Source organism: Echiichthys vipera (genome assembly GCF_963691815.1).
Source record: "Echiichthys vipera genome assembly, chromosome: 17".
NCBI lineage: Eukaryota > Metazoa > Chordata > Actinopteri > Perciformes > Trachinidae > Echiichthys > Echiichthys vipera.
The window spans coordinates 6,661,960-6,674,530 of record NC_139842.1 but is presented as its reverse complement, the minus strand read 5'-3'; the positions used below and the strand labels follow the sequence as shown (position 1 = coordinate 6,674,530).

The 12,571-nt window shown below is 41.5% G+C and overlaps 1 protein-coding gene across 4 annotated transcripts in view; it reads right to left on the bottom strand.

The window, feature by feature from the left end:
- Positions 1–4,221: 4,221 nt before the first annotated feature.
- card11 (caspase recruitment domain family, member 11) overlaps positions 4,222–12,571 on the bottom strand; it is a 23,876-nt gene continuing 15,526 nt past the window's right edge. For all 4 annotated transcript variants that reach the window (XM_083930597.1, XM_083930599.1, XM_083930600.1 and 1 more), the window contains 15 exons: positions 12,389–12,449; positions 12,100–12,290; positions 11,809–11,915; positions 11,593–11,633; positions 11,326–11,455; positions 11,040–11,241; positions 10,568–10,694; positions 10,228–10,471; positions 9,652–9,736; positions 9,319–9,414; positions 8,779–8,893; positions 8,331–8,513; positions 7,582–7,703; positions 6,504–6,619; positions 4,222–4,677 (listed from right to left, as the gene is read on the bottom strand). In XM_083930597.1, the coding sequence (XP_083786723.1) occupies positions 4,476–4,677; positions 6,504–6,619; positions 7,582–7,703; positions 8,331–8,513; positions 8,779–8,893; positions 9,319–9,414; positions 9,652–9,736; positions 10,228–10,471; positions 10,568–10,694; positions 11,040–11,241; positions 11,326–11,455; positions 11,593–11,633; positions 11,809–11,915; positions 12,100–12,290; positions 12,389–12,449 (2,022 nt within the window). In that variant the 3' untranslated portion in view covers positions 4,222–4,475. The remainder of the gene's footprint in view (positions 4,678–6,503; positions 6,620–7,581; positions 7,704–8,330; positions 8,514–8,778; positions 8,894–9,318; positions 9,415–9,651; positions 9,737–10,227; positions 10,472–10,567; positions 10,695–11,039; positions 11,242–11,325; positions 11,456–11,592; positions 11,634–11,808; positions 11,916–12,099; positions 12,291–12,388; positions 12,450–12,571) is intronic.

Genomic DNA, 12,571 nt, shown 5'->3' with positions numbered 1-12,571 from the left:
TCTCTCTCACTCACTCTCTCTCTTTCTCTCTCTCTCTCTCACACACACACACACACACACACAAACACACGCACGCACACACACACACACACACACACACACAGAGAAAATTAAAATACATATAAATCAAGAGTATCAATACAATTAGGTCAGAGAGAGAGAGAGAGATGACATTTTGGACACATCTAAATACAAGTCAAACAGACACACTTCCATTTAAGGCACTAAAAAACAAAAACAAGAGCCGAACCCTATATGTTAATAAATATTCAGAAATGATCCATGCTCTGCCAGTCGAATAGTCGTGGTAGTGGAGAGGAGAGGGAGGGTCCACATTTGAGCGAGTGTGTGTGGTATACAAATATATATAACATTTTGTTAAATCGATCATTTTCACACTGTTTTGTTCTTGCACAGTTACCAAGTGTAGAGTGTAGCTCTCATTCTAAAAGACAGTGATGTTGGAGGAGTACTTTGTATAGTATCTAAAATGACTGTGTCCTTTGTTTTTAGGCAAGGTCTAATTATGTGGATGTCTTCTTTATTACATATTTTAATGATGTAGTAATTGTATTTAATGTGCAAACAAAAACACGGGGCATAGTTCAGTAATATCCATTTTAAATTATACAAACCATTTAAGATTTTTCCTTAGTTAAATAAATGTATGATTTTTTCTTTTCAGACTGTTTCAACTTCTGTGGTACAACTGAACTAAAAAAGCCTGGACCCATCAGTTCTGGTTCGTCCTGCTTTCAAGTGGAGATGTGGAAAACCAAGTAAAAATGTATGGGACATTTTGTTCAGCGGTGAGAATATCGGGCACAGAGTGGAAATACATGTTCACGCTTGCCTCGTAAATCTCTAATTCATTCTTTATAATAAACCCCACATCATGTTGCTCCTGTTTGATGAAACAGTTTAACAGCAAAGGATGTTGATCAGATTCTGTCACTTCTCCTTTGATAGTCTAAACTTTAAAAAAAAAAGTGACATGACATGAAAAATTATCTCATAATTCATCTCAATGTCATGTTTAATATTTAAAAAAACAAAACTGAGAATATCTGAGGTGACCTGAGATGAACTGTCTCTGAAGTGTCTTCCTCTCATGAAACCCCAGCACATCCTCTGCTGACCTACTGCTTGAAATGTGCAATCCATTTACACTAGACCAGATGTACGACAACCCCTCTCCTCCCTGCTTCTCCTTTCATATCTACACAGGCTTGCACACACACATCTGGCCGGGGGGTAAATTAACTAACATTCCCACAGAGGCTAATCTCCACGCCTCTACTGTGACAAGATAATAATAATATAATAAGGGACAGCAGCTCCTCTGGCAGCTAAATATTTATCTACCTGCCACAGCCTGAGGGACTCACTATAACATTCAAAAATGCATGGATTTATGTATAATTGTTTAAAATTGTACTGTACCGTACTGATTATGAATTGTAATATTGTAATATTAGATTAGAGCAGGAATACGCTGCACAGTGCTCTGGCATCTTGTTCCTTCTGCTGCTCACCTCATAGGCTCAACGAGTCATTCATAGAACTGATCTGGGAGAAGGACCGATCCAAGATGGCGGCCGCATTTCTCGCGGCCCAACGTTCGATGCGGCATCTACTCTTTATATGTCTATGGTGTAGACCCCCTTTTTTTCTTGGAGATGGAGCGGGAACACGCAAAGCACCGCGAGAGTTTAGTTGAGGTTTCTGCAGAGTGAGCTGATGAAGGGGGGGAAAAAAATCACTTTTCTGGGTCAGCTCCAGGATAACATGTCACTACTCAGGGATGATTTATGCAGACAGTCTCCCCCCCTCCCTCCCACAGGAGCCGCGTGCTGAAAAGAACCTGCTGTACCTACAAAAACAAATGTCATCTTCACTCAAAAAAAAAAAAGAAAAGACCAAAAGAATGGTAATAAGGAAATGTGCCTGTGGGGGATCTGCGTCTATTTCTGTTGCCTCAGGCTGATGCGGTTAAAAATCCTGTTATTTGTGAACTCTTTTCATCCTGTGACATCAAACATGGCAAGGAGCCCCAACAGATTCACTTTGCAACACACACACACACACACACACACACACACACACACACACACACACACACACACACACACACACATACACACACATACACACACACACACACACACACACACACACACATACACACACACACACACACATCATCATCATCTGCTTTCAATCAGCGTCACACATTTCACCTCCACTCCTGACTTTACTGTTTTCATGAATTTGTTTAGTATAACTTTGTACCCTGGCAATCATTTGGCTTTCAACACACACACACACACACACACACACACACACACACACACACACACACACACACACACACTGAAGTGGCACCTCTTAGATTCAGTTATGATGATGACAAAATGAGCATGAACACATAAGAAAACCAAAAAATCTTGAGAAGGAATGTGCAATCAAGATTATTTATAATATTATTTCTAGGCACAGAGAGACATATAATCACATAACATTGTATCATGTTTATTACTTTCATATCTAATCTATTTCATATCACAAGGATTATTACATTTTACTATACAGAACAGTACACTACATGGAGCAAAAACGCTATTGACTAAAGTAAGACTGATTCAGTGTGTTTGGTTTCTTATAGTAGACCAACGGTGGATGCAGGAGAAAATCCAGCTAAAGTCCCCTCTTATGCCCCTATGGTAGATAAAACATGATAAAGTGCCCTCTAGTGTCCCCTTCTAGTGGAAAAATCATGACAAAGTGCCTTCTACGGTGGCCTTGAATGGAGAAAATGTGATACAGTCCCCTCTAGGGTGCCCTTAGAAACACGGTGCAGTGCCATATACAGTGCTAGAAAGCTTTCTACATGCTGGTGTCTCACCTCGTGCAGCTGGTGCCCTAAGTATTTATATTTTACCCCTCAGACAGCACGGGGTCACCACTGCAGAAGGCTGATATGAGCGTTTTGGGGGAATTCTGCATGATGCTGTAGGCATGTCTTTCCTCGCAAATGTGGAGATTATCTAGCACCCTTATGAAACAGGTTACTCTAAATCCCCCTCTGGCCTGCCCAGTTTTATCAAACTCAACCATCTGGTGGCCTTTGAAAAAACAGTCTAAATATAGATTTATAAACCGTAGAAATCATCAATCTGACCAGAACCCACGCATGGTCGGTGAGTTATGGATGTAATTGCTGAATAAATCCAGAAATAATCTTTGCGTGAGTCTGTGTTTTGGATTTGAAGGGATTTTGATTATTATTATTATTATTATTATTGATTCAAGTTCACAGCTGAGTTTTGAAATCAGTGAGCTATCAGTGAGGATATTTAGTTGACAGTTAGCTCGTTTAAGTATATTTGCAGGGAACACAGTGTTTGCATGAACATATCAATGCAAAGAGCAAAGAGTAGACGAGGGCTTCAATGCACAATTCATGATGTAAGTGCCTCTTAAAAAGACAACACCACAAACAGTTAACGTTGGGTTAATTTATAAAGGGCAGGATTTTTAATGCACAAAACCATGTTTATTCATTAGACTTTTTTCCAAGCTGTTATTCTTTCTCGTTAAACGTTGCATAGTTTTGCCTAAAATACATTTTATAGACATTCAGCTGGTGAAGAGGAGTCACAAGTAAATACTGCTTCAAATTAAAAGGTTACTTTACTTATCTTATGTTTTCTGCTTTTATGAAAAAATGCTGATGATTAAAATCCATGTATTCAAGTCAATCTCTCAGTCACAGTTTGTCGTTGCTTAATGTGGTTAAAATGTTAAAATAGCAATGATTTATTGGTTTCTGTAACATTTCTGCTTCTGTGACATTTTTAGGAGGAGCACTGCATAATAAATTTGCAAAAGAAAAACCCTTCTATATTAATAAATTAAAGGTTGATGTGATTTCATTCGCTTTGACCTGAATCTTTACGGTGTGAAGGCCTGATGCGCACCACTAGAGGTCAGTATAATCAAAGTAAAGTCGGCTCAAAATGAAACTGAAAGTAGAGCTCACACTCTGAACATCTTCCCTTTGAATTCATAATTTAAAACTTTTTTTTTTAAAATGACATTTTTCCTATGTTTTCAATCTGTTTATTTTTCTAAATCAGAGTAAATCAAAAGTCACACATTTACAAAATATATAATGCATTTATTTTAAGTCTACAGCAGTATGAGTGCCCAAGTGCATTTTTGAGTCCTAGCATAAATACTGTATGTATAAAAGCATAACCAACAAGGGTGTGTTATGGTGCTCAGCTGCACATGTCTATTTTCATTTACAGACAATTGTGTGTGTGTGTGTGTGTGTGTGTGTGTGTGTGTGTGTGTGTGTGTGTGTGTGTGTGTGTGTGTGTGTGTGTGTGTGTGTGTGTGTGTGTGTGTGTGTGTGTGTCTGTGTGTGTGTGTGTCTGTGTGTGTCTGTCTGTCTGTCTGTGTGTGTGTGTCTACAGGAGGTCCTGCTCCACCCAGACCGTCTTCTTCTGCTCCTCCAGTATTCGCTCTTTGATGACCCTAACGAGGTCGTCTGTCCCTGCCCAGGCCTCGGGCTCCAGGCTGGCGTAGAGGCAGGGAATGCCCTCCAGCTCTTTCAGTTTTGCCCGACACAACTTCACAAACTCCTCCTCCTCCACGCGCAGAGGTAACTTTCTGTGTGGACAGGAAACAGGAAGGAAGCAGAGCTGCGGTGGTGAATGTCTGATGAAATCCGGTAGACACTTTGCAGCAGTGGTTTGTGCACTTTGTTGTAATTCTCAGAAAGGCTAAAAATAAAGGGTCAATTTACGGTTTGTCTATTCACTTAAAGGAACAGTCCACCAGAATAAACGTCCAAAATCAGGTTTTGTTGACAGTCACACATCTACACGGATATTATCATCAACACAACAGACTGAAACGCAGCCACAGGATGTATTGTGTTCTGAGTAAGGTGTAGGAGTGCTGCAGGGATGACATCTTTTTTGGGGCAGTTTTTAAGCCTTTTATTATAAAGGAAAGACAGGAAAGAGCCACACGTCGGAGTCAATCCCGTGGCCGCTGCCTCGAGGACCTTCAGCCTCTTTACATGGGGCGACTGCTCTAACCACTGTTCCACCAGCTGCCCCGGGACGACATATTTTTTTATGCCTACCCGGAAGTAAGTATCGCCCTGGTTCCCTCAATAAAAAGCCAACTGGATTTTTCCATTGGATTTTGCATCATAGCAGATAATCAGCTCTGTGGTGCACAAAAGTTTATGATGCTTGCACATTTTGTTCAGCAAGATAAACTTCACAAATGAACACCACTTCTATGATTTTAGAAGTGTAAATGCAATTTCCAGAAGAAAAAAAGCTATTGTTAGGCTTTAAACAAACTACACCTCCGTCATGTGACCACCACTAAGCCGACAGTGACAAATAATGTCCCCAATAACTTCTGTAGCCTTATTTAGCCACTCATTAGCAACCGCCTTTGTTAAGATACTTAACAAAATTCCTCATTTACTGACATTACGCTTGCTGCATGTCGCCCACTCAATCTCTCTCTCCTCCATTTCCTGTCAGTCTCCAGCTGTCCTTTATAAAAAAATAAATAAATAAAGGCAATGAAAGGCCAAAAACATAATCGTCTTTGAGACGAGGCAACCAGAAGCGATGACCCACCCTACTCTGCCTCTAATCGGCTTACCCTGATATTCGGATCCTAACCCCAACCATCTCACTCATCATGGTTAAAACCTACACTGTCCAACCAATGAAGTCAACGTGTACTAGCCGATCAGAGGCCCCGTAGGACAGGTCATAACTTCGGCATCCTAGGAAAGAAGACTCATTTACAGGTTTCGGGACTTTTTCCTGCAGCCCTCTAGTCTCACTTTTGTGGACAGGAAAAGTCTCTTGTTCACTAGCCCTCACACGGAGATTCCGCAGAAGCACCGCAATGAAGGAACGCCACAACGCCGGATTCTTGCTCGTTCACACAGAATAAAGCAAAGACGGTGTAAAGCCAACATTTCGGGGGGAAAATAGTCTAGTGATGTATGAGCCGATCTGCACCACTTCGCCAACTTTGTACATAATCGTAGCACAACTGTCAGTATAGAGAAGGACGGATGGAAAGTTGTGACTGACTCAGCTGCAGGCTCAGAGGCGCAACACATCTGCCCTCCCCATTCCATCTCCGTACCTTTCACACAGACGGTACGGCGTAATAAAGGTGCAACAGCCCCGCAACAAAAAGACTTTGTGAAAGGGACTACTGTTTCACAACTATTGTCTGCAGGCTGCTGAACTTCATTGTGCATTGCATATGAATGTACTCACATATGAATGCTTAGTTTAGGAGACTCAAATGTCTCAAATGAGAGTGAAAACAGCAGGCAAGGATTGACGTGGTTGGGTTCGGAAAAAGGGTTGTGGTTGGCAGCTGTGGGTAACAGGTACTGGGTAAATGTGTGAGAATGAGTGAGAATGAGTGATGTTTGTGAGGCCTACCGTAACTTTTTGACATTCTTCTCACAAATCTTGATGTAGATGATGATTGGGTAGATTTCTCTCCGCAGAAGGTCTTTGACGCAGCTCAGCTCAGCCTCCAGCAGGCAGTGTTTGCCCTGGTGACAGGTGGAAAATATGGGCTTTTACATATCAATGCAGATCTACTGTATAATGTTTATTGCAGACGTATGCATGCATGATTGAATGCATAGATAAGCACACAACACCTCACATAAAGCAATAGGAAAAAAAAATTCAAAGACAATAATTGAACTTGTGCATGAATCTATGAATTAAACAACAACAGACATACAAAATGTGAAAAGTGGAACATTAAAAAAACTTATATAGTTCAACATTTTTGGGAAATGCACCTTTCTTACAGAGAGTTAAAGGAGTAGATTGTTACCACTCTTATATCTGTCCAGTGGATATGAAGCATCCGGATCTCAGAAACACTCCCATCATTCAAGTGTCAGCATAAATCCCATCGTTCAAGAACAACCAAAAACCTCCACCCTCTGTTTTTTTTTTTTTATCAATGTGTTCTTTTGTTCTAATGTTGTTTAATATGCTTTTCTGTTTGATTGTCTATTTTTTATGTGTAAAGCGTCTTTGAGTATTGAGAAAAGCGCTATATAAAACTGATCCATTATTAGTATTATTTTTAAAAGACAGCAGCCTTAGCTTAGCTTAGCTTAGCACAAAGACTGGGGGAACTGGGGTAAAAAGCTAGCCTGAATCTGTCAAGGGGTAACACAATCCACCGACCAGCACCTCTAGAGCTTACTATTAAAACTATAAATCTTTGGTCAGGCTGATTGTTTCCCCGTTTCCAATTTTATTTATTTTTTATGCTGAGCTAACCAGCTGCTGGCCCCAGCTAAATACTGTAATTACCGCACAGATGTATTTTACCTATTCCATTAAAACAAATGCATTTTATTAGAGGGAGGCGGGTTTTTTTAGAGAAAGAACATATATGCGGATAAATGCAGATGCCTAAACAACCACACACACACACACCCACACACACACACTAACACACACACTAACACACATGTCAATAATAGCCTACCTTAGAAGCGACAGCCTCTATGTTTTCTCGGGTGATGCATTCAAATGTGGCGTGTTTCTCTTTGTAGTGCACGAAGGGCTCAACGTCCTGTTTCAGATGAAACTCCTCTTTGGACAGGTTGTCTAAACAATAGAATATAATAAAATAGTAAAAGTAAAATACAATAGACAGCATAGACAGAAAAAAAAATCTTCTATTCTATTAAAAGGAAATGTTGAGAATCATTTGTTAATGATCACCACGTAACATTTAATACAGAAGGAACAGAAACTTTTGAGGTTTTTACCCTGGGGAATCTCCACGTAACCAAGGCATCACACTGTCTCTTGGCTTGCCAGATGTTCGACTCAACTTGACTGACCCACTTTCCTAGCAGCAGTCAGTTTGTAACGGGACTGTCGTGTTAATTCTCTGTATCCCTCAATGGAGATTGATACTCCTCTGTGTCTTTGTCGTCATCAGCATCATCATCGTGCACCGTCACCCTTAATTATCAACTAGGCCATCTCCCATCCCGCCCCGGCCAACTCTCCGGTTTCACGTCTTAACATTTACACCACAGTGCAGTACAATACCTGACCTGAATCCCAATAGTAGCCTCCTTCTCTCCCCTCAACTACTTCTTATCCACTAGCTCCTCTGTCTTTAATTAGCAACAGGTGAACATGCACGGAATATGCCAACCAGATGGACATATTCCTTATGAAGACACAAAGATGACATGCTTATATTATTCCTATCGCACTGACCTGGTTTGCAGATATTAAAGTCCATGGCTCCTCCCATGTTGAGTATTTTCTGGATAATGGTTTTGGCTAGAGCAGCAGGAGTGAATAGGACCGGTCTTCTCCGCTGGGTCCGCTGGGGGGTGACGGTACTGTAGGGAATCAGGTTCAGACTCCTGCTCAGCTCACTGTCTGGGTCAGCAGCTTCTGTTTAACACCAACACACACGCACAAAGAGGCACACACAATGATACACCGATGGGCAGCAATGCTTACCACACACACATCAATTGGCAATTCAATTGGTATTTGTATTTCAGTTGCCCGTTTTACAGAATGGCTTCAGCATTTCAACTATTTCATGGCACAACTGTGGATTTTTCCAGCAGTGTGTCTGTGTCTATGTTTTGTTTTCTTAAATGATTGCCCTTTCATGCAGAGTTTTGTTTCTCCTGCACCACTGTGTATTCACCTTCTGGTCGAAGCGTCTCAAAACCGTGTCTGGGTAACGTGCCGCCTGAATTGATGATCCTCACACGCTCACTGCTGTTCATTCGCTTGTACTTGATATCCACCCTGCTGACAAACTACAAATCAAAACAGACACAGAAAAGTATTAACGCGAGCATCTAAGCTCATTCTTTGTTCAGTAATGCTGCACGTCCATGTTAGGACGTGGGCTAATCAGGATACCTTCTACAGAATAAGGTGGAGAGCGGCATGTTTTATCAATATTTTAGCACAAATGTTTATGTTTGAAATATACAAAGCAATGTCTGGGTTATTAAGATTTTATGGATGTTTTCATATGGCTTTGCAGTGGTGGAATAAGGGGCTATGGGGTGTAAGTAATTGATTATGAAATACATTTATTTTTGGGGTGAAGTGAAGTATTCCTTCACAGTGATGTTTCAGTGCGCTCAACACAAGACATCTGAGCATGAAGGCTGAGGCAGAGAGAAGAGACTAAGGTCTAGTTCTACGACAGGAGGTTTTGTTTGCACTTCATTACCTGTAGTATCTGAGTGATAAAGATGCTGGCTCTAGACATGCGTGGGCTCGCCTTAGGATCAGCAGACGGGCTCACTTCTTCTGGCTGTAAATTGGTCTACACAGGCACATACACACAACTTATACGTAAGTGAATAGAACAAAGATGAGTTTTTCTTGTAAAAATGTACCATTCTGAATTAGAGTAATACAGAATTTGCTTTAGACGTGAAAGTGTTGCTATATTAATGCCATATATTCAAAAATGATTTTTTTTTTTAAACTTTGCTAAAAAAATTAAAAAAAAAAAAACTTTTTTTTTTTTCAAGTAATAATAGTAGAGGGAGTTTCGTACCCTACTGTTGCGGTGGATTTCATTTTCTTCTCTCCCCCCTCGACACATAATCTTCTGAATCTTAACCAGGAGCAGCTTCTGGGCCCTACAGTCACACACACACACACACACACACACACACACACACACACACACACACAGATACAAGGTTCTCAAACACAATTTTGACACAATTAAAAGGACATGTATTATCATTTAAGAGTACTCCATAAAGCTGCTTCCTGTGCGTCTTGGTGACAGCAACAACTTGTGGGACTCAAGTGTGAAAATGCACAGAAGTGTGACAGTGTGTGTGTGTGTGTGTGTGTGTGTGTGTGTGTGTGTGTGTGTGTGTGTGTGTGTGTGTGTGTGTGTGTGTGTGTGTGTGTGTGTGTGTGTGTGTGTGTGTGTGTGTAGCTGGACATTGCGCTAAACTTTGCATAGTTGCTCAACTGTTATATCACTTTTTCATCCTGCTCAGGTTTGTAACGTGGTTTAAATGTGCAGGCTTCATATGTGAAACAAAGTTCGTTTTTTTATCTAACTACCACTCTTAAATTTATAATGTCATCTAGTTTTAAAAGAACATCTCTGTACCGTGAGTTGCTGGGTATGGTGCCACGTTCAGGCAGGTCAGAGCCATTGTAGGGGTCGACACGAGCGCATAGCCACTCACAGCGGCCCTGGTACCTGGTATCCAGCACGTGCACCACCTCATCACAGCGCATGCTCAGAGAACAGCTGTCTGACTGGCCGGAGATGTTGAGGTTGACCCTAATGTAGAAGGAGTCACCAGAAACCAGCGGGCCTTCAGCCAGGTCCCTCTGCAGGCGACGGTAGGCTACAGCACACACGTACACACATCTGAATTTACATATGCATGTACGTACGTATGTTTACTACACAAACAATATTCAAGTCCAATGCTCACACTTACAGTCAAAGTTGGCTCGATAGTGCAGCCTGACAGGTCCAGAGCAGTGCTGCAGCGTCCAATGGGCTTCTTCCTGAGTGCTGGTGTCCAATGAAATGCTTGTGTTCTCCTCACGTATGCATCCCTCAAGCTGGTCAGCCAATCACAGCATATAACAGATGAATGACAGATTATAGCATTCATGTAGCAACTTTGGCAAATGAGTCGATTTTAGATAATGGTCACTGGATAAAGGTACTAGAAAAAAAAACATGCATCTGAAAATGTAAAAAAAGATAGAGGGCTGCTTGTGATAAAAATGTTCAAAGCGTTTTTCGTCAGAGCTTTAGCCTCTGGATTTGTGACACTTTCTTCTGAAAATGCCCATGCACGTCCTTCTGGTTCTTTTCCCTTTGTACAACCGGTGGTTTTAATTTGTGTGTGTGTTCCCTGTGCGAACCTGGAGTTTAACCCACGCTGTGAGTAAACTACATACCAACAGGAGGTGGTGGCCTTCTCGTAGCCCCGCCTTCTCAGCGATAGAGCCTGACTGGACAGCTGAGATGAAAATCCCGCTGTCGTTGCCGCCAACCAGAGTGATGTCTTTCAGTAAGTTGTCGCCTAGCAACGTCAGCTCCTGCACCGGCTTCAGGGAAGCGCTGATCCTAGAGAAGGAGGACAGAGACGGGCGAAATGGCCTGCACACAGAAGAAGAAGTTTGTAAGTAAGCTTGACTTGCAATGATTCTTTTGTATATAAATGCATAAGTATCTGTACTGTACCGCTCCAGAGAAAGTTTCCTGAAGATATTGTTGACCTGCTCCATGTCGTAAGAATCCATCCCTTCTGACTGATGGGACGAGGACGATGAGTGGACAGAAGGTGGACTAGAGGTATGCTGTATTTCGTCCTCTAAGGAAGGGAGGGACAGACAGAAACAGGCAAAGAGATTATTTTTAAAAAAAACAGGAGACAGACAATAAACTTGGTCATTTAGGTCAGAAACAGTATTAGTACAATTTCAGGCAATGTGCAAAAATATACTTTACCAAACTCCATTTCCATGTTGTCACTATCAAAGTCGGAGAGGCTAAAAGAGACCAAGCATCGGACTATTTTGAAGCCATTCAGAACATGAAATGTAATACAAACCAGCCCAGATTCATTAAAAAAAGGATTAAATTTGTGTGGCACATAACCATCTACATGAATAAAAATAGTATGCTTTAACTGACATGTATAATCTGGTATGGGTCTGTGACTACCTGCGGTGGTGGAAGTCATGTTCCTTCTCCCTCTCTCTGCGGTAAAGCGATGCTTTCTCTGGTGGCTCAGGCAGCGTGGACAGGATACTGTCGTTACGGTAACGCAGCTGGAGATTTTACAAGTGAACAAAGCAGAAATTACAATTAAAGACTTGCAAACTCAACTATGTCAAGTAAGGTCAACAATGCATTATTATGCATGATTAAATTCAAAAATCACACACAAATCAATTATCTGCATTAACCTGTTAGATAAGACTTTGAACTATAGTAATGTTTTTAAGACCTCACCATATTTGGCCTGTTGGACTGTTCCCCCATAGTGAAGGGGAGTGGGGAGGGGGAGGAGGAGAGGGGGGGCGCTGAGAAGGGTTGATAGGTGGGGGACATCAGGATGCTCGGGGAGGAAGGAAGGGACATGCTGTTGACGTGCAAGTTTCGCTTCTGGATCTCAAGAACATCTCCTCCGTTGACTGACAGAGCTGAAAGTTGGAGACGGATGTGGATAAACATACACAAAAGAAACGTCACAGTTATAGTGGAATATACCATGTGAATAAACTATATGGTTGTGTGTTACCTGCAGATTGAGTGGCATCTGAGCTGACTTCTTTGGGTACACAGACTGGAGACTTAACTCTCTAAAATACAAAGCATTAAAGAGTCTGTTGGTCTTAGCTGAATGGTTAAGACTGAATGGTTATTAAACATAACTGACACATAACCGCAACATCTTCTCATCCTCTTTCTCTTTCCCTGTTTC